General features: G+C 38.3%; 1 protein-coding gene across 1 annotated transcript in view; it reads right to left on the bottom strand.

The window, feature by feature from the left end:
- GALNTL6 (polypeptide N-acetylgalactosaminyltransferase like 6) overlaps positions 1-18,773 on the bottom strand; it is a gene marked incomplete at both ends in the record, with an annotated part of 443,878 nt that overhangs the window by 26,851 nt on the left and 398,254 nt on the right. The window contains 2 exons of the mRNA XM_082050804.1: positions 6,281-6,388; positions 16,154-16,271. Coding sequence (XP_081906930.1) covers positions 6,281-6,388; positions 16,154-16,271 — 226 coding nt within the window. The remainder of the gene's footprint in view (positions 1-6,280; positions 6,389-16,153; positions 16,272-18,773) is intronic.

Here is an 18,773-nt window from a genome sequence, read left to right as displayed (position 1 = left end):
ACAGACTTTACTTTTGTCAATATTAAACTACTATTGGAACTTTTGGATTCTGTAATGAGTTCCTGTTGTCCTACATCTAACCTGAACATTTTAAGGAGCTGGATGTCACCAGCTAGTGTAGCCTTATTTGTTATGATAGTAATCAAAAATCACTTTCAATTACACCAATGAAATACAAATCACTACAGCATGTCTGAGGCCTGACTGTATTTCAGTTGTGAAATGTAAGAGAGAATATGACTGTTTATTTGCTAGAAATAACAGAATAGTCTCTGCAACAACTGACATATTAATCTCTTTTCCTTCCTAGAAAAATTCCAGTAGAGTTATTTTCACTCCACCTACATCATCTTCCTAAATTAAATGTTTTTTATTATTTGTTTTGTGAAGCACACTGTTGTTGCTACTTCAGAAGGGGCACCCTGTTTACTTCTGGAAGCAGCTGTATTTCATTTGGCTGGAAATAATATAATATATAGTTTGGTTTACATAAAATGCATTTAAAAAACGCATTGGGATCCATCCAGCCAAGACAACTAAACTTTATGTTCCTCTGGAATATGGGTAGCATAATGACACAATAAATCATCACAGAAGAGAACAAAGTGTGGCTGGAGGAGCCTGTCCAACAAGTACAGATTAATATGACAGAGCCAGCAAGGTACAATCCTCCAAAGCACTCACAAGGAGAAAAATGGCACCCTCAGTTTTATGCAAATGTCCTTCCATCAGTGTTAGAACACAATCATTTCTCACTTCTGTGTATTTCTACAGTGAAAGCATGGTAAAACATTTCCTGGACATTAATTACAGCTTTGTGATGTTCAGATCTCAATATCTAACCTGCCCACAAATCCAAGTGGGGGGTTTCATCCCTTTCCACTTCTTGTCTACCTCCCTTTTAACTTAGGCAGTGCTAGTGCTTGTCAATCTTTCCCCCTCTTGGGTATCTTTTTTTGGTCATTTAACTGTGTTTAAAACTTAACTGTGTTTCATTCCAGCAATGGTTTGCATTTGTGTAAAAAACCCCGACCAAATAAAGAGATGTCTGCAGGCATAAAAGAAATGCTTCTCCATGGAAGACAGTATGCTAACTACGTGACAGAGCTGGTGCTGTATATAAATAACTCTCATGAGAGTTAGCACAGCTGGCAGACAAGCAAGAGACTATTTATTCTCATCCTGCAGCCTGCAAATACCTAGAACTGAAATTCCACAGATGTCATCTGAAAACAGCCAGGATTTCATTCTCGCTATAAAGGTTTGCATCTCCATCGCAAAAAAAAAAAAAAAAAAAAAAAGATCTACACATTGGAAAAAAGTGAAAAAAAAAGCATCAAAAATCCATCCCACTGAGTAAAGGCTGCATCTCCCGTCAGCGGCTCTCTCGGGGGCAGGGCTGGGCAAGGTCCCTGGGAGGATGCTGCCCGCCCCAGCTCTGAGGCTGCAGGTCCCTGTAGGGAGGCTGGCGGGAGCTGCCGAAAGCTGAGTGACAGCGGAAAGACATTTCTGCAGGTATGCTGACTGCTGCTGTGCTCACCTGACAGACCCACACAGAGCACAGCCCATCCCTGCAGCCAAGCCTGAGAGAGAGTTCAGAGGTTTGATTCCAAATACATTTCTTTAGCCATGTAACTTGGGTTCTGGTGCTAGTCTACTGAACAAATCCTGGAAAGTAGCTACCACCACTTTGATGCTGTTATTTTCCAGAAACATCTAGCTCTCCACCTCATTTATATTCCTTTCAGATACTTAAGCTGCCTGTCCTGCTGCATTTATTAACTTAAAAGCAAAATGTTTACTCAGATTTGAGAAAATAAAAAAAAAATAGCATTTTAAAAATTTACTTTGACTTTCTTGTATTCAAGGATTAGAAGATATTAAAATTTTTATTTGTTAAGGGCTTTGTTTGAGACCTTGCTTTAATTAATTTTCATGATGAATTTATAAATCTGTCAAATGCAAAAAAGTTAGAAAGAAAACTTAAAAGCTGTATTGTATAATCATCATCATTATCATACATTATAGCTGTGCTGTTGCAAGAAGGTGATTCTTCTTGCTTGATTCCTAATAATTTGCTTATTCTAAGCTGATGTTTTAGCTACTTACTGTGTCTACTGAATCACGACTGACATTGTGCTGCTGTCTTTTGCTACAGAGGTGATTGCACAAGTGCCAGCAGTGCTCCCTTGGTAGCATGCCACACCTATCAGTTTGCACTCCAGTCATGAGAAAACACAGCATCACTTAACTGATAGAACCATAGAATAGTTTGGGTTAGTAGGGACCTTCAAAGGTCATCCAGTCCAACCTCCCTGCAATGAGCAGGGGCATCTTCAACTAGATCAGGTTGCTCAGAGCCCCGTCCAGTCTGGCCTTGAATGTCTACAGGGATGGGGGATCTACCACCTCTCTGGGCAACTTGTGCCAGTGTTTCACCACCCTCGTTGTAAAAAATTTCTTCCTCATGTCTAGCCTGAATCTCCCTTCTTTTACTTTAAAGCCGTTCCCTCTTGTTTAAAACCATTACCCTTCATGATTCTTCTTGGTTATTTAACTTGCCTGGAAACTGAAAACATTCATGGGCTGCTTTAAGAAAGCCCCAAATATTATTTGCAGCTGGGGAAAAAAAAAAGTCATAATATTAAAGGAAGCTCTGTCAAAAATGCAAACATGGTCACACCACCAGAGGTATTGCTACAGAAATCTTCTTTAAAGATCCCTTTTCAAAGCCACACAAAAAGGCTGAGCAAATGGTTCAGGTGGGAATCTGAACCCACCTTTATCAGCTGAACTCCTGACCCCAAACTCGTGCAAGTTCCAATTCAGCGACACTGTGTAACGAGGCAAATGTCATCGTGCTCGTGCCTGCTGGCTCAGAGGATCACTGTGCTCTGGGATCCCAAGTCCTGGCGTGCAACTTAAGGGTAGGATTCACCACGCTGCTGGGTTAGCATCCAAACTGGAACTTCAGTGGGATTTCCCTTCCCTTCAGAAGGCCTAATGCTCTAATGTTCTGGAGTTAGTGCTAAAAAGCTGAGTAAAATACCTGTAAATGAAAAAAATTTCTGTAGATATGCTTTGAAATTCTGAGTTTATCTCTGCATATCCTATGGAAAACTGAGCTTCTATTGATACATTTCTTATGTCTTAGAGAATCATGAATAGAAAAAAATCCCTCTAATAGGAAGCTAAATAAACTGGGATACAACTATAAGAAATTGCTAATAATATTTTAAAATCTTATTTCAAAGGCAACTGGCTAAAAGAAAAAGGGTTAGCTAGAACTGTTAAAAATGATACAGTAGCCAAGAACACCACAAAGCAACTAAAATAATCCAGTAAAACAATTCAGAAGTTTTTAACAGGGAAACATTTTGCATAGTACTTTCAGATTTGGGGATTCGCTCTCTATATGCTTTACCTGTAACAAACAGGCAAAATTAGTGATTAGTCACTACAGTTTTGCACAGAGATTGATAGGTTTTGAATGAATAAGTAATTATGTGGTGCTTCCACATTATAATGTAGAATCAGTGTTGACATTTGTATGCCCATTAATCTTGCTTTACATGCAATTACCTGTAAATTGGGACACTGAAAGCATCTGGCAAGCAGCAACATCTTAAGACATCTCCAGATAAAAATATTCAGCTTTTTAGCTGCATTTGTTCATCAAAGTCTGTTTTATGAATCTACTATGCATGTTTACAGCTTGCTTTACTTTCGTTCTGTACCACCAAACAGTTTTACTGACAGAACATTTCATATGTGGATGCTTTTCAATTTATGAGGTTGTGTGTCAGCAAAAATACGCAGAGACTTTGCAGGTCTTGAGTGACAGATAAGAAGGGCAAAGAAAATTTATGTCATGACACATACTGTTGTGTGTGGTACACTAATGGTTATTTAGTGATGGGGATGCAGGATAGAGTTTTTGACAAGTCTCTGGTTTAATAAAGCATATGTGATCCTCACGCCAGGTCACAGCTCTCTAAAAAGATACCTAGACTGGCCAGGCATTACATTGCTGACATTGTCTATGCAAACTTGCTGCTAAAAGACAGAGAGAGGTGAAATCACTTTAAGCATTATTTGTTCAGGGGAAACATAAGCTGAACAAGCTCAAAAGGAAACCCATGGCAGGATTTGGGCTACACCTGAGTTTGTCTAGAAGCTCTATTCTCTTCCTAACTCAGATCCCATATGCCTTGTGCTGCTGCTGTGGGGTAGCATTGGAAAATTTGTCATTCTTGAAACACACAAGAGGAAATTCTCCCTTGATTAATGAAGGGGGCTCTTGCAACCACTTACACAATCCCAGTTGGGCTTCCTAGGGCTTATTCATTTGTGAACTGCATCTCCAGCATCCTCCTTTACATAGCAGAAAATGGAAAAGTTTTTAGTAAAAACCTTAATGGAAACTACTTAGTAGTGAAAAGTACTGCTTTTGGTGCAGGGGTCATAATACTTCCAGATATTCTTGAGTGTGTTATTCATTATATTATTGAACTAGAGGAAAGTTTTGGATAAAATGCTATAATCTTTGCAAGATATAGTCTATTATTTGGATGATAATGCAAAAATAGCTGAAATATTCAGGCCACTTCTGTGCATACTCCCCTAGTATTATCTCGGTTAACAGCTCCATTTGGGGCAGTTTATTTGGAAACACAAGTGGTCTGTATCAAAGAAGATACACACCGAAGATTAGTATCTCCTTGCTTTTCCTTTTCTGGCTTGGATGAAAGGGAATATTTTTAGGCTTAAAATTACACACAATTTGACAGGTCAGTGACCAAACTCTCTTCCTTGGCTAGTTAGCCCTAAACACTAAAATGTACAGAAGACCTTGTGCTCTTGGCAGCCTCGATGCAACATATCCTAACACCAATGTTTGGATTTAGAATATTGTACTGGAAAGAAGCTAGAAACCTGAGACTTCAAGTTTTCTTTCAGTGATATGCCAGAAATTTACCTAAATTTATCTGTTTTGGACCCCCCACAACACAGAAGAAATGATCCATCATTTGAATAGGAAGGATGAGACCCACCCTATCAGCACATTAGATCTTTTCCCACAAAATACAGGGCACTCAGTCTGTGCATGGGGACAGAGTTTGTTTTTATAACTGGGAATGTTTTTTGGTAGTATTTCATGAGCAGTTTATAAATTAAGCAGTTTATTTCAGCCAGTGCAAAAATCTGGATGGGGAAACTCTAAGACTACATATTGGGGGAAGATTTTAATCTCACAATTTAGTCAGTACACTTCTTGTCACCACCACTAACCCCACTGCTGTATTTTGTGTCTCACTGTCTGCACAGATGATCTTTTAAGGCAAATCTTTCTTTCTGTCTAGCCAGCTGTCGGGCAGACAGCACAGGCGGCCTCTTTCCTCTGCTGCAGTTACTACAGCAAGCCTTGTCCTGTGGTGCTGAAACCAAGAATATCTCCCCCTTAGAGCAAGAAATTTATTCTTTTATTCATACCACATTTTCGTTATTAAGAAAAAATATGGTTCATAAAATACTACCCTATGGCAACACGCAGACTTTAATATTAATACCATTTTATTAAAAAAAAAGTCATCTGAAACAGAAAAGATTAAACTCAAGCATGAATAAATACTAGTATTTGCCTGGAAGCTACATCTGTGCCCTTTGTCTCCCATCTTTTGACATCACATGAACACCTCCAGAAAAGTGACAGAATGCTTTGTCTTGAGCAAAAAGCCCCTCACGGATATGGATGTGTTCAGCAGTCTTCAAGAAATGTCTAGAGGTCTTGTAATTTCTCACTCACGCAGCTCCAGGCTGGCTGCATTCCACAACTAGGTTTTACACAATAATTAGACAGTCGCTCAAACCATTGTTGCTCAGTCCTTTGCCTCAGAAAACGTTCCGTTCGTGAGATTCTGCCTGTACTGCTGACTGATAAGAAAACGTGTATTCAAATTGGTCCTGCTTGTAAAAACTATGACTGACAGCCCTGTGCAATTCAAGAACCATAAGCCTTAGGTTATTCCTAGGTTCTTTTGAATCATCATGAAACACGCTTCTGTGCTGAAATGTACAATTCTGTATTTATAAACTTTCATTTTATTCTTGTCAATCTTATCTCTGGAAGGCAGCATAACTGCAGCAATTGCACATCTCATTTCAGAAAAATAAAGAAACATTCATGCTCCATTTTAATGGTTTACTGAAAACTAGTTCACAGGGAATTAAGAGACTGATGATGAACAAAAATGAAAAACAGGAAGACCCAATTACTCACCCGTGCTAGGCTGGTCCCAGATGGAACTTTATACGGGACATACTTCCTATAGATATGCCCAACTCGAGAGCATGGAACATCAAACATGCCCCCTCCGCACATCCACACCTGGAAAGAGGACACAAAGCAAATGGAAGAATGATTCCTGGGAACAAAGGGGGCAAAGATGGCATTTTAAGTAATGGGCATGTGAAAATGACATAAGTAATATGGCAGACTCTCCTCCCCAAAATTTCACCATGCAAAAGCAGAGTACGTTCAAAATAAAATAATAAAATATATTTAGAATAACTACTAATGATCATCCTGCAACACAATCAAAATATATTATTGTGTCTGTTGTTTAAAACATGTGGAACCAAAGTTTCAAAGAAAGGTTTGGTGAGTAAAGTAAGCCATCAATTGGAAGTAAAAAAATATCTTTTTCCAAAACACCTGGCTTTTATTTTTTTTTGAACAGTGAACAGTGACTAGAGAGCTCAGATACTAAGATGCTCTTCATTTTGTAAAGAAAAAGTAACAAAAATCAATTTCCTTCCAGTTAAATTTATGTAGGCAGAGAAGAAAGACCATGCTGCTACATTACATCATTACTATTTTAATACTGAAGCAGATGAAACAACCTGGAGTACACAGGTTTGATGCTTCAGGTCTCAGCAACCAAAATTCAGTCAAAACTGATGGGAGCTGCAAGTACTTAATGGCTCTAAAAAAATCAAGCTATATCCTGATGGGCAGCAAACAAGGAATTCTTCACAATTCTTTACTGAGCATGACTGAGTTTTACCAAGTGTACGTGAAAGCAGGCTTGTGTGCCATGTCAGAAGAACTATGGCAATCATGCCCACCTGTGGGCATTATTTTCTATGCTCTGTCAATGCAGAGCCACTGAGCTCCAACCTGGCTATTAGATGACTTACGGAGCATAGTGACAACTCTCATAACCTTCTGATTTCAAAAAAAAGCAATTTGACTTTGCAAATCAGGAAAATGAAAAACAAAACCAAAACCACCTGGCACCCAAGTAGAACTCTTTAAGTATCCTAACACCAACCACACAGCAAGAGTTTAAAAATGAAAACATCAGTATTATAAAATTATTTCCTAATCCTGGCAAAACAGTATTTTGCTCCCCACAAATTTGGAACAGAGTGGCTGTTATTCCACATAAGAGACACTTGTGGTCTCAGATTTCAGCCTTTAGACTGAAAACAAACAAAAAATACCCAACCTGCTCCCACCTAATTTGAAAGAAAACCATACCAAAGCTGAGAAAGAGAGAGGGCTTGTCCTTTCCATGTCTCTTTAGGTGCACATACATGAAGATGTTTCATGAAACACCTCTGTGCATCTGGATAAGAATTTAGGTCCATGCATTACATATACAAAACAATTTTATCTATATTCGATACGGTCTGGAACAAAATGTTGTGAAATAAGTTTGCAACTGAGGCTAAAACAGAGAAGAACGTAGACAACTGAGAGTTTCACCAACAATTGCCACGCAGAAAGGAATTAATCCAAATGCTGATATGCTCTGAATTAAAACAAGAGTAACCAGACCCTTAAAAAAAAAAAAAAAAGTATTGGAAAATATTATGTGAACGCATATACTTGACATTCTGTACAGAGCCTGCAAAGAACAATGTGCATCTCTACACTTTTTTACCATACATTTCTCATTCCATCTCTTTTGTCCTGCCCACCAGCTGGCTGTAACTACTGGCTTTTTGAAATCACAGGAAAACAAACAAATTAATTCCATTCATTTGAAACCATAGTCAAAATGGGCAAGAGTTTGGCCTTTTTTGTTCCACTTGCCTGATTGTGTTACAGTGGGTATATCTGCCTGGTCCTGGCAGTGCAGCTGTGAGCTAGGGACTAAATTTTAGTAATCCAAACATGCCCATGCTAAACGATGCAATATGGGATAATTGAGTGTGACTTAAAGCACTTGCTGGGGGTAGCTCGCTGGAATTCAGCCCCTAAGACTGACCGCAATTCATACCATGAATTCAGATACAGGGGTTAGAGCGAAGGCTTGAGCTGCAAAGTGAGTTAGGAAGCTGCTTCTTATGGGTCTTTTTGTGTATCAGCCCTTACCGTCCCTCGGCTGTCAGCCATGGCATCCAGCTGAGACCTAGTAATCAAATGTTCAAGGATCTACACCTCATTGCAGAACAAGCCTAAATATGCTGGTGTGTTTAAGGAGGGTTTGAAACCACTGAAAATGGGGCAAGATCATGTGCTCGGCTTTGTCCTGAAATTCCTCGGACACCCTTGTGCATTCCGGTACAGCTGAGAGCTGCTTGAGAAGCTGCTACTTCCCACCTCCCATCACAGAGCCACCTGAGGTGCAGGAGCTCTGGATAGGTGCTTCTGGTGCACAGTAGCACCTCAGAAGAGGAGACAAATTTTGCAAGTTAGTGGCGCAGGGTAATAAAGGCAGTTGTCCTGCTCATCACTCTGCCAAACGGAAGCACATATGTTGATGGAATCAAGAGTATTTCAGTATCTATTTCTGTGGTGAGGATATCCCAACTAGTCTGCTAGTGAGCACAGCCCTTCTCAGGGATGAAATTTACTGGTGAGTTGGAAATGGACACCCAAATGAATGCTTTGCCTCCAAGTAAAAGTAGCTCATTACCGCCCAGAGCAGTCTTGCAATGCCATGTAGACATGACCATTATTTTATTTTCAAAAGCATTTTGTAAAATTTGCTTCTTAAAGAAAACCTTGAAATCCTCACCTGTTTAATCCTATATGACCTAATTCACTGGAAAACATATTCATAAACATAATAAAAATTCATAAAAATATTGTTAAAATAAGTTGGGTAATGCTGTTGTTTAAAAAATATTATTCACCTTTCTACCAATACTTCATTTGTATGTTATATCACTTGTACATTTTTTAGCAGGAATCTCCTCTCTGTGGCTGTCTTCAAATGACCCAGTGCACCAATGCAAGTGCAGACCTAGATTTACTGTTTTTATTTTATTTTTTTAAATTTTAAATTAAGGTGTTATTTCAAAGACTAGACAAGGTATTAGAGCAATTAATCAAGGTTTCTTATCCTTTGAAGAATGGGCAGCATAGCAGTTTGACTCAGGTGAAGGTCAGCCGTAGAACAAATTTATAATTGAAGAAAGCAGAAATATATACATACAGGCCAGTGTTACTTTAAGTCAGACAATGTGAGCTGAAGTACACATATATTGCACTTCCTCTGAAGCAGCAGGATATAAGTAAAATAAAATAAGAAAAGGAGAAAAGGAATTAAAAAAACCCTGTCAGATATGCTGAGGCAATAAAAAGTGGGAGGAAGCACCACTTTGTGTTAGGCTTATATTTGATAGATATAAAACTTGAAAATGCTGTGCTGCACCTGAGCTGCACTGTGCAGGGTAATTGAAATGAATCTTGGTCTGCCTTGAAGGACATTTAGCAGCTGTTCCTGTTTATGTTTTAGCTTCAGAATGATTTTAAAAGCATTTTTTATGTTGCCTGGGAAGATCAATTCTGGCAACTTTGTCTTTAAAATGTACATTTTTATGTCACCTGTGCTAAATGCAAGAAACTGGAGAAATGACTTCAGTGTTAAATATCGCAGACTTCCAGTGTATCTTTAAAGGAATTCAGGTGGTGTGGGACATTTGGCAAAATGATATCACAGCACCAATGCCTCTCTGCTTATCTAAGGAGTGAGCAATGAAACTCAGGATCACTAATGACTCCTTCTTACAAATCTGGTCTGCAGCTGAGGTATAAAAAACAAAGACAAAATGAAAACAATGCAATTTTGGCTTGGAAAGATCAAAAGAAGAGCAGCCTCTGTGTTAACTATATAGTACATCACAATTTATATTTATGTAGCTCCTTCCAACAGAACGTTGCAAAACACTTTATAGGGATGTCTGAAAGCTAATGGCAAGCAGCAACACAAGCTTTAAAAGAGATTAAGCTGTGGTTACATGGCTTTGTTCCTGATTGGAGCTTAGATGTCACAGATGCATTTTTTTGGCTCTGTTCTTAGGGGATTTTGAGTGAATCACCCTGTTTTCACATCACTTCTTTGTCTTTAAAATTGAATTCTGCTTGCTCTTGTGGTTTTTTATCCCTGTCTTATCTATCTAGTTTATGAGTGATCCAGCTTGGGGACTATCTGGAAAATGTAAATACTGTGCACGCGAGAATGAGACTCCAATCCATATGCTACACTGTAATCATAATTACTGCAGTAAGAGACTCATGATTTTTGAGCAGTGGAAGATGTGTTGCTGTGGAACAGGAACATACACATACAGCAAATTATGTAAAAGACTGATTTTGGATCAGGCTTCAAAACTAATTGAGAAACATACTGCTGCTGAGAGTCAGTAAAAAGACAACAGCGAGAGACACTGAAATGGATGGAAAACAAACAAACAAACAGTAAACTGGTAGAAGAAGAATATAAACTATGACAAGCAAAGCTGTCAGCTTGGTGCTCTGAGCGTTGTGCGAGAAGTACAGGCTACAAACTGGAGAAATGTATTACCACAATGGGGCTGAAAAGGTTGTAGAAAATAAGAATATAAAAGCTTTACAGCATTTTCCAGCCACTTTTCCTGAAATACAAGCCCAAACAACAGATTTAGCAGCTGTAGAAAAGGAGAAAGAATACCTTCATGTGAACTTTTCCATGTAGTGAGAACGTTCAGTTAAACACAAGAAAAAATAGGATTTTGCAGTCAGCGGGTTCACAAACAGCAAAAACATTTACTTGTGGGATTTCCTGTCAGGGATATTAAAACTGTACTGTGTAAACTGGGAACTGATGACTGTGGGTATTTCAACAATACTCACTGACACCTCCAAAATGATGAGAAAAGCGGCAATATTCCACATTAGTCAGTTCTTCATATAGATTACAACTGCATTCACAAGTGGTAATGCTTCCTTGCCCTCCATCTCCTGCCAAGATTGTGAGCAGTGGAGGGAATTAATAATGATGATGATAATGATGATAAAGAAAGGGATTAATGAGCTTGGGGGGGTGTGTTGGAAAACCGGGATGAAGAGAATCTGGAAGATGTGTTGGCACAGATAAGGACAAAATAACTCTAGATATAGGTGACTGGCTTCAAAGAGGCTAGCATATCACCATCAGCATTTTTGTTAAAGTATGATTTACGATGCCTAAGGAACAGCCAGTGTAAAGGCTGTCCAGCAAACACAGGAAATTAACATCTTTCACTACTCTATATTTTGGAGATTACTGCATAAACTGTGCCTTTCTAACAGATTTAAGATTTCCTAAATAGTGGTTTCCCTGCTTATTGAGAAGAGACTCTATTAATCAGGTCAGTTGCAGCACTTTGCCTGCTTTGACAAGTCTAGCACATACTGAACAGTACTGTCAGCAAGATATCATACATCTTTTTAATTAAAAGATTGATCCTAAGGTTATGCTGCTAAAAAATTAAAATGCTGCACTTTATTTCTTATATAAAAATTAATCTATGAAACTATTTAATGAAGAGGTCATATTTTGAGACAGGGGTTGTGGCTGCCATCCATTGACTCTGCATGCATGTGCTCTGATTTGGAAACAGCAGTTAATCAGCACAGCATCCAGCGTTACGCTTGCTGCTGCCCTCTGCAGCAATGTTAGCAAGCAGGAAAATAACAGAAGAGAAATATGTTTGTTTTTGTAGTTGAGGAAATAAAGGTCAAGCAAATTTTTAAGCAGCAGCTTTTTTTTTTTTAAACCAGTCTCTCTGTGTTCCTGACAACTCAGTGCCTGGAACAGCCATGCCTGAAGTTTGAGGAAGTTTCCTTTCCTGCTATGGCACAATACCAAATGTCACAGATACATCATAAAGCATCCTGTACTTTGGAGAAACTTATTAAATTACACTGGAATAAATTTAGATTCACTGCAGACTCACTCTCTGTAGTATCCTTCTATTCCCATTGAATGCTCTTCCCCCCCGTGACAGTCAAGTGTATTTTTTTCTCACACCTCCACCTTCTGTCCCTGTAGAATGAGACAATACAATTTTCTCACCCCAGAAAAATACTTTTCTTTAGGACTCTGTTCTGCACTGAAGACTGGTGTTTGTCACCCCAGGCCACATTTAGTGAAACAGCCAGAAAGAAACATCAAAATCGACACTTTCCCTCCAAGCTTCCCAGTCTGAGCACCTTTCCTAAATCTGGTTCAACACCTTCTTGTCAGGAACTGCTGCCTGACTCCCCAGGCAACCACTTGTCCTGCTCATCTAAATTTTAATCAGTCCTTGAACTCTGTCTTAGCATTTTGAACTCATAAAGCAATACGGCTTTGCTATTATTAGTGATTTCTTTGAGCTTGCATGATGGTCTTTAATCCGGCACCAGACTTCAATTCATTGCATGTCTGTGGTTTGCAAGTACAGCAGCAGATTACGGTGAGCAGAGCAGAAGAGCTGATATCAAGTTCAAGATAAGGAAGCTGATAATTCCTTAAGTCAGATGACTTTGGACAAACTATTTTATTGAGTCTTGACTAGCACAGATTTAGTCATTATGCTTTTCTGAAAAATCCAATTTCTCTGACTTTATAAGCCTACACTTTGCACTCATGGGTTTCTACTCGCTTTGCAGCAAACACTCCTGTAACCTGAGTTCTGGAGATGACTGTGGATGTCTCTGGTACAGTAATGCAGAGGCTTCTGGTTGAGAAGATGCTTTTCCTTAATAGGATCTTGATTATTAAGTGACCTTTTCCCTGCCTAATGTGTGAATGTATCTGTGGAGTGACGTTTCATTCCAACATCCAGGAAATTCTTCTCTGAATAAAATTAGTCCAGAGAGTACCCAATATAATACTGTTTTTAAATGTTATTCCATGTTTGGCACCTGTGAATTTGGACATGTAAACATGACATTTGACACACAAATTTTTGAAAAATCTTCCTGAGCATACACGTAAGCTTTCTTTTGCATCAAAACATTAGTGGTGTTAATTAAAGACATGCCACAGCTTACTTGGATTCGATAGTACCTGGACCTACTGTTAAAATATTAAGCAGAAGAGTTACAGTACTCTGTCGATCCTTAGGGTTTAAAATGCATCACCAAGGGACCAGAAATGATCTGCCAACACTCCTCACTCCAGCTCACAGACCCAAACAAGCAGTTCAAGATGCACCAGACACCATTTCAGCGAGTGCACGACAGCTTTTGCTCTGGCCTGAACCCCTCTATAACTACATCATTGTATTTAAATTAACCACAAGAATCCCCAGTCTGACACTGGTAAGGTTGTGTCATCAGTGTGGTCTCCATTTATAGTAGATAGATTTTTCACTTATTTACCCTTATATTGCAGTTTTTGTACAAATGAATCTCAAAGTTAAAACCAAGATGTATGAAGGACATAAAAGGAACACTGTGTCTGTCCCTGAGGTTAAAGATCAGCCATTAATTCATCTATGTCATGAAACTGTATCAAGCCATTGAAAAACTTTGTGTGTAGAGGCTATGTTAAAGAGTAGTCTGAAACAGTCCCCTAAATACAAACTTCACACACATATGGGACATCTAAAAATGGCTTCTTTTTGCAATTTCTTAATGAAAACCCGTCATATTTTTACAAAATACTAAGAATTAGTTGAATCAAAGAAGAAATGTGTGAGAAAAGCTAACTATCCAGTAGTTAGAGATGTTCTTGAGGCAGGATACTCCAAATAATTATTTACCACGAAAAACAGCATTAACGGTATCAACACAGGGTACCTACCCTATGACACTTCCGCAGGCCATAGATTTGGACACTCTAAGGAGAGGTAAGATACAGTTTCAGACCCACTCAAGCAGCCAAGGAAACTGAACCAGGCTGGTCGTCCGGCTTTTTAATTGACTTTGTGAATAACAGCAGGTCCACCACCTTCCCAATTTTTGTAAATAAAGCTCGTAAATTAAACTGTATGGCTAACTTGTCCTTATTTAAATAAGTTTCAAGATGATTGAATCTATAGCTACAGTAGAAATTTTTGAAACAGAAACCTTTCCCAAGCTGATATTAGTGATTCTGCTACAATAAGAAACACTCTCTTCTGTTTCACTCCATGATTTTTCTCACATTTTTTTGTCATTCCAAACCTAACAGTAGTCTTCTTTTTAAAACTTGTATCTGTTAAGTTCTCCCAATAGAAAGTTGTTCCTATTTGGCAACAATTTCTCAAGAGTATTTTTCATTCTTTTAACACTAATAAGAAGGGACAGCGACCCTAAGGTCAGTATATACTAATGAGATGAATCAGGAGATATGATTGAAATGAGACCCAGTGCGAAACAGCTGCCTCAAAAAAATAAAATCTATCACTTGAGCAAAATACACTGGGACAATCTAGTATCTCAATTTCCAGTGCTGTTACCATGGTTTCTCTATAAAGACTGGAAAGCATTACAAATACATTACTTGTGAGGATGAATACAAGGAATATTTGAATTGGATAATAAAATCTTGGGTGACCTGTTGGAGACTGTTCTGACAGCTGCTAGTGACTACTTATATTTGCCTCTGAAAAAAACAGAAGCTAAACCAATATATTCTAAATACACTGTCTAGCCATTGGGTTTCCCCTTCCTGTTTTATTTTGCTAGGGTATAAAAATGATTTGGAGAAACACCAGAGTGGCACAGTTAATACAAACCATTTTGCTGTTCTTGATAACTCCTGTAAAGACAGCCTAGCAGTGCAATGTCGGGTCATGCTGTATATTTCATTCAACAGAATGGCTTCAGTTCTGTTGTTTTAATTGCTGTTCAAACTCAGATTCAGCAAGATGTATGTTATTAGTCATGGCTAGCATACTACATTTATTTACTGAGCTTGACACTGTCAGAGTTTGGAAGTAGGTTGAAAAGACCCTGAAGCTAAATGTGAATTCTAATTTCAGTTCCAAGCTTTATCCAAATATGCTTGACTTAATTAATCTATGTCATGAAATTCTATCAAGCCATTGAAAATCTGTGTGTGTAAAGGCTATGAGGTAAAGTTCTTATGTCTTTGGGTATACCGAAACATAATAGTTTTCAAAATTAGACATGTTAGTCCTCATCAAGCTAATGCAAATACCTAGTTTACGTTTGGAAAGTAACAAGACTTCCAACTCAGAATGTAAAAGCCAAATAACTGATTTGAACATGTACCTCCATGTAGAGGACATGATGATGTATCATAGCTGGTTGGTTGTACATAACCTAAGCACTTGAAAACTCTACATATATTTTGTCATTAAAATTATTCAAATGCAAAAAATTATCTCATTTTGAAAACCTAGCCTATAGATAACAGCTCACAGCAGCTGAGCTGATCTTGTTATTCACTGCTGCTGAAAGGGTCCTTCTTCCTGCAACTTTCTCTTTCCATTTCTACTCATTTCCCTGAGCTGCCTCCAGGGAAGCCGACTCCCAGAGATAACTAAACCTGTTGATCTGGACAGAAAATTATGCCTTCTTTCCGCTCCCCCCGCCCCCCGGATTAATTTTCTGTTGGCTTATTGAGCTGAGCTGAACACTTGAGCGTGAAGTAAATGCAGTGTCAGAGAGAAGGTGAGTGGAAGACTTGAGAAAAGGAACAACGTAGAACTTCATTCTCTGATAGTGGTAAGCTACCACCTTTTCAGAGGGAACTGCACCCACTGTGATTTTTGTATGGCTTCTAGAGCATTTGTTTATGGCATAACTCTTTGTGAAATTAGTGGGAATTCCTAAAGAAAAAAGTAATATTTTACTAAATTAATTTTAGTTAAAAGCCAGTATGAGTGAAGGCATCATGATCACACAAGTCTTGCACCAAACAAGTAATGAAGTATCATATAAGGTGACTTGATGACTTACCTTAAAGGAGATTTCATACTGCTCTCCTCCCCATATTTCTAATCCTGGGTCATAGCCTCCCAGCTCCCAAAACCATTGCCGGTTAACAGCAAATAGACCTCCAGCCATCACAGGAGACCTGAAGGAAGAATAAAACAATTCAAACCATAAAGAACATGTTTGGACTATGTGTGTGTGTGTGTGTGAATGTAGGTGGTCTGGCTTCCACTACTGCAAAGCTATGGAAGTCGTAGACAAATGTTACTGTAAACAAACAATATTTACCTTTATTCATCTCAAAATACTCTCTAGATGAAAAACAGGCAACATGATAGACATGTAGGTAGATATAGAGCATTGTAATCAGTCATGTACAAACTCATTTTTTCTAAAAAAACCCAAATTCTGTACTGTACAACATAAGCCGATATAACAGAAAAAGAATGGGACTCTGGAAAACTGCCAAGTGTTTAATGTAATCCTAGTACTCTTTGTGAAATAACCCACATCTGAAAGTTAGCAAAATTTTTCAATTTATTTTGTTCTCACAGATGCTGGCTAGAGAAAGACAGAAAGGTGAGAGTGGATGGCTACACAGCAGCTGCTAGGAGTTAAACATCTGCTTTTCTACAGCAACATTTAAAACTCCTAAACTTTGTCTCACAGTGGTAATTTAACTCACAGGCAAATAATTTGCTATATTTCCCACGTTTGCATTTATTCCCTGAACAAATACGTGGAATTTATTTGAATTAACTCAGCCTTTTCCATAGATAATATAGAAAACAAACAGGGTATTTAAAGTTAGTGTGAGAGAATATTCTTGGAAAGTGCATTTTAAATTTATAAGCAGGAATGCTGTACTGGAGACTAAGGAGTTTTATGTGTGTGTGTGTGAGTGTGTGTGGTTTGTTGTTTTTGTTTGCTAGTTTGTTTTTGTTTTGTTTTGCCCCCCCTTTTTGTTTTTTCCCCACTACCAAGAAGACCATATTTCTAATGCAGTAAATACATTGACAGCTCTCAAGATTTAAATGTTGGTCACGGATTCCTTGAAGCTGTGGTGGAAGGGGGACACAAAGGGATCTGCACTGAACAGGAAGGAGAGAACAGAAATGTCCAGCCTGACTGTTCAATTCAATCAATGCAGGTTAACACTTGCCTTATGAGTTTTAGAGCAAGCTGCCAGAAGGAACACATTCCTGTTGATGGCTGGTCAGCAAGAGAAAAGACACAAAATGCAAGAGAGACCTTGGTGGCTTCCACGCAGTGTCCTTATCGGAGAACGATCACAAAACTGGATCCAATGCCATGTGCTTTGTAACGCTGCATCCCCTGAGGGAAAATTGTTCCCTTTAGGGGTATTTTTGTTCTGAATTACTGCTGGTGATTCGTTTGGGGCTATAGAAGCGGATGGAACCTCCACTGAAGAACTGACTGGAAAATAAAAACTTCCTCCTTTGCCACTGATTTAGTACTTAGCAGTGAACCCAGGACTGGTGGGTATCACAGAAATCCGTGCCTAAGTTAGAAGTTTATTAAAGAGGATATCAAGTTAATGTAACAACATTCTTCCATATTTTCTCTGTTTTAACACTTTTTATATTGCTGTCTTTTATCCAAGTCAGTGGAGAAGATAAAATAGCAAGCAGACAGCTGAGTGGCCACTGCCACCGTTAGGATACCGGAGAATCCCCACACGCGTGAATGTCAGAAAATGATCCTCTGCATTCATGGTAATGAAAACATTACGGATACTTTACCTTTCATTTCTAGAAGGTAGTTTGAAAAAAAAAAAAATTAAAAAAAATTTAGATTATATCTTACATTAAACTACCCATTTTCACAACTGGAGAGCTCTGTTTTTAAGAGACTAATTCTGTTTTCCTTTAGAAATTATATTTTTAAAAGCACACAGAAGCTTTGTGAAACAAACCTGCAATATTCTAACTGGCAAGGCCATGCACTGTAACATACACTGAATACTAATACTTTTTTACTTTTATTGACATTTCATACCTCAAATATTGACTGTTCTTTCCACATATGAATAAATTTAACGGAGATTTTATTAGAAATCTTACCCTGAGGATTCTGACTACCACAATACACTTTCAATTCCTACTGAAGTAAATCTGATTACAACACGTCCTTTGTGACTTCAGGTTCTAAATAATCAAAACACAATGTCCTTTTATAAGGATGGACTTACATGGAAAATGCTTATAACCTAAATTGTTACTGGCAGAAGCAATGAAGTCCCAGAAAAGACTGAGGAAATGCAGGACTTCTCTAATTCTCTTAGGTACAATATCTTTCATAAGTATTTCTCCTGAAACAGTGAATGGCCTATGAAAAAGGCAATCCCTGCATGTGAATCAGATGGAAGATGAAAAAGCAGAGACTTCGAATTCCAAAATAGCTGGCAGATACTGACAAATGATACTTTATAACTTATCTGTAGATTTTGCAGTGACAATACTGAATAAAGAAACTCCTTGTTATTTAGATGTGAAAGTTCAGAACATTTATTACAATTAGCAAAACTACCAAACAACAACTGGAACAGCAGCAATTTTGTAGCTCTTGCACTTAGTTAAAAAAAAAAGGAAGAAAAAAAAGAAACTGCATGTAAAGTTCCTCC

The sequence above is a fragment of the Streptopelia decaocto genome, assembly GCF_964273445.1.
Source record: "Streptopelia decaocto genome assembly, chromosome: 4".
NCBI lineage: Eukaryota > Metazoa > Chordata > Aves > Columbiformes > Columbidae > Streptopelia > Streptopelia decaocto.
Note: the sequence above shows the minus strand (reverse complement) of the source record. Positions and strands in the feature narration are given on the sequence as shown.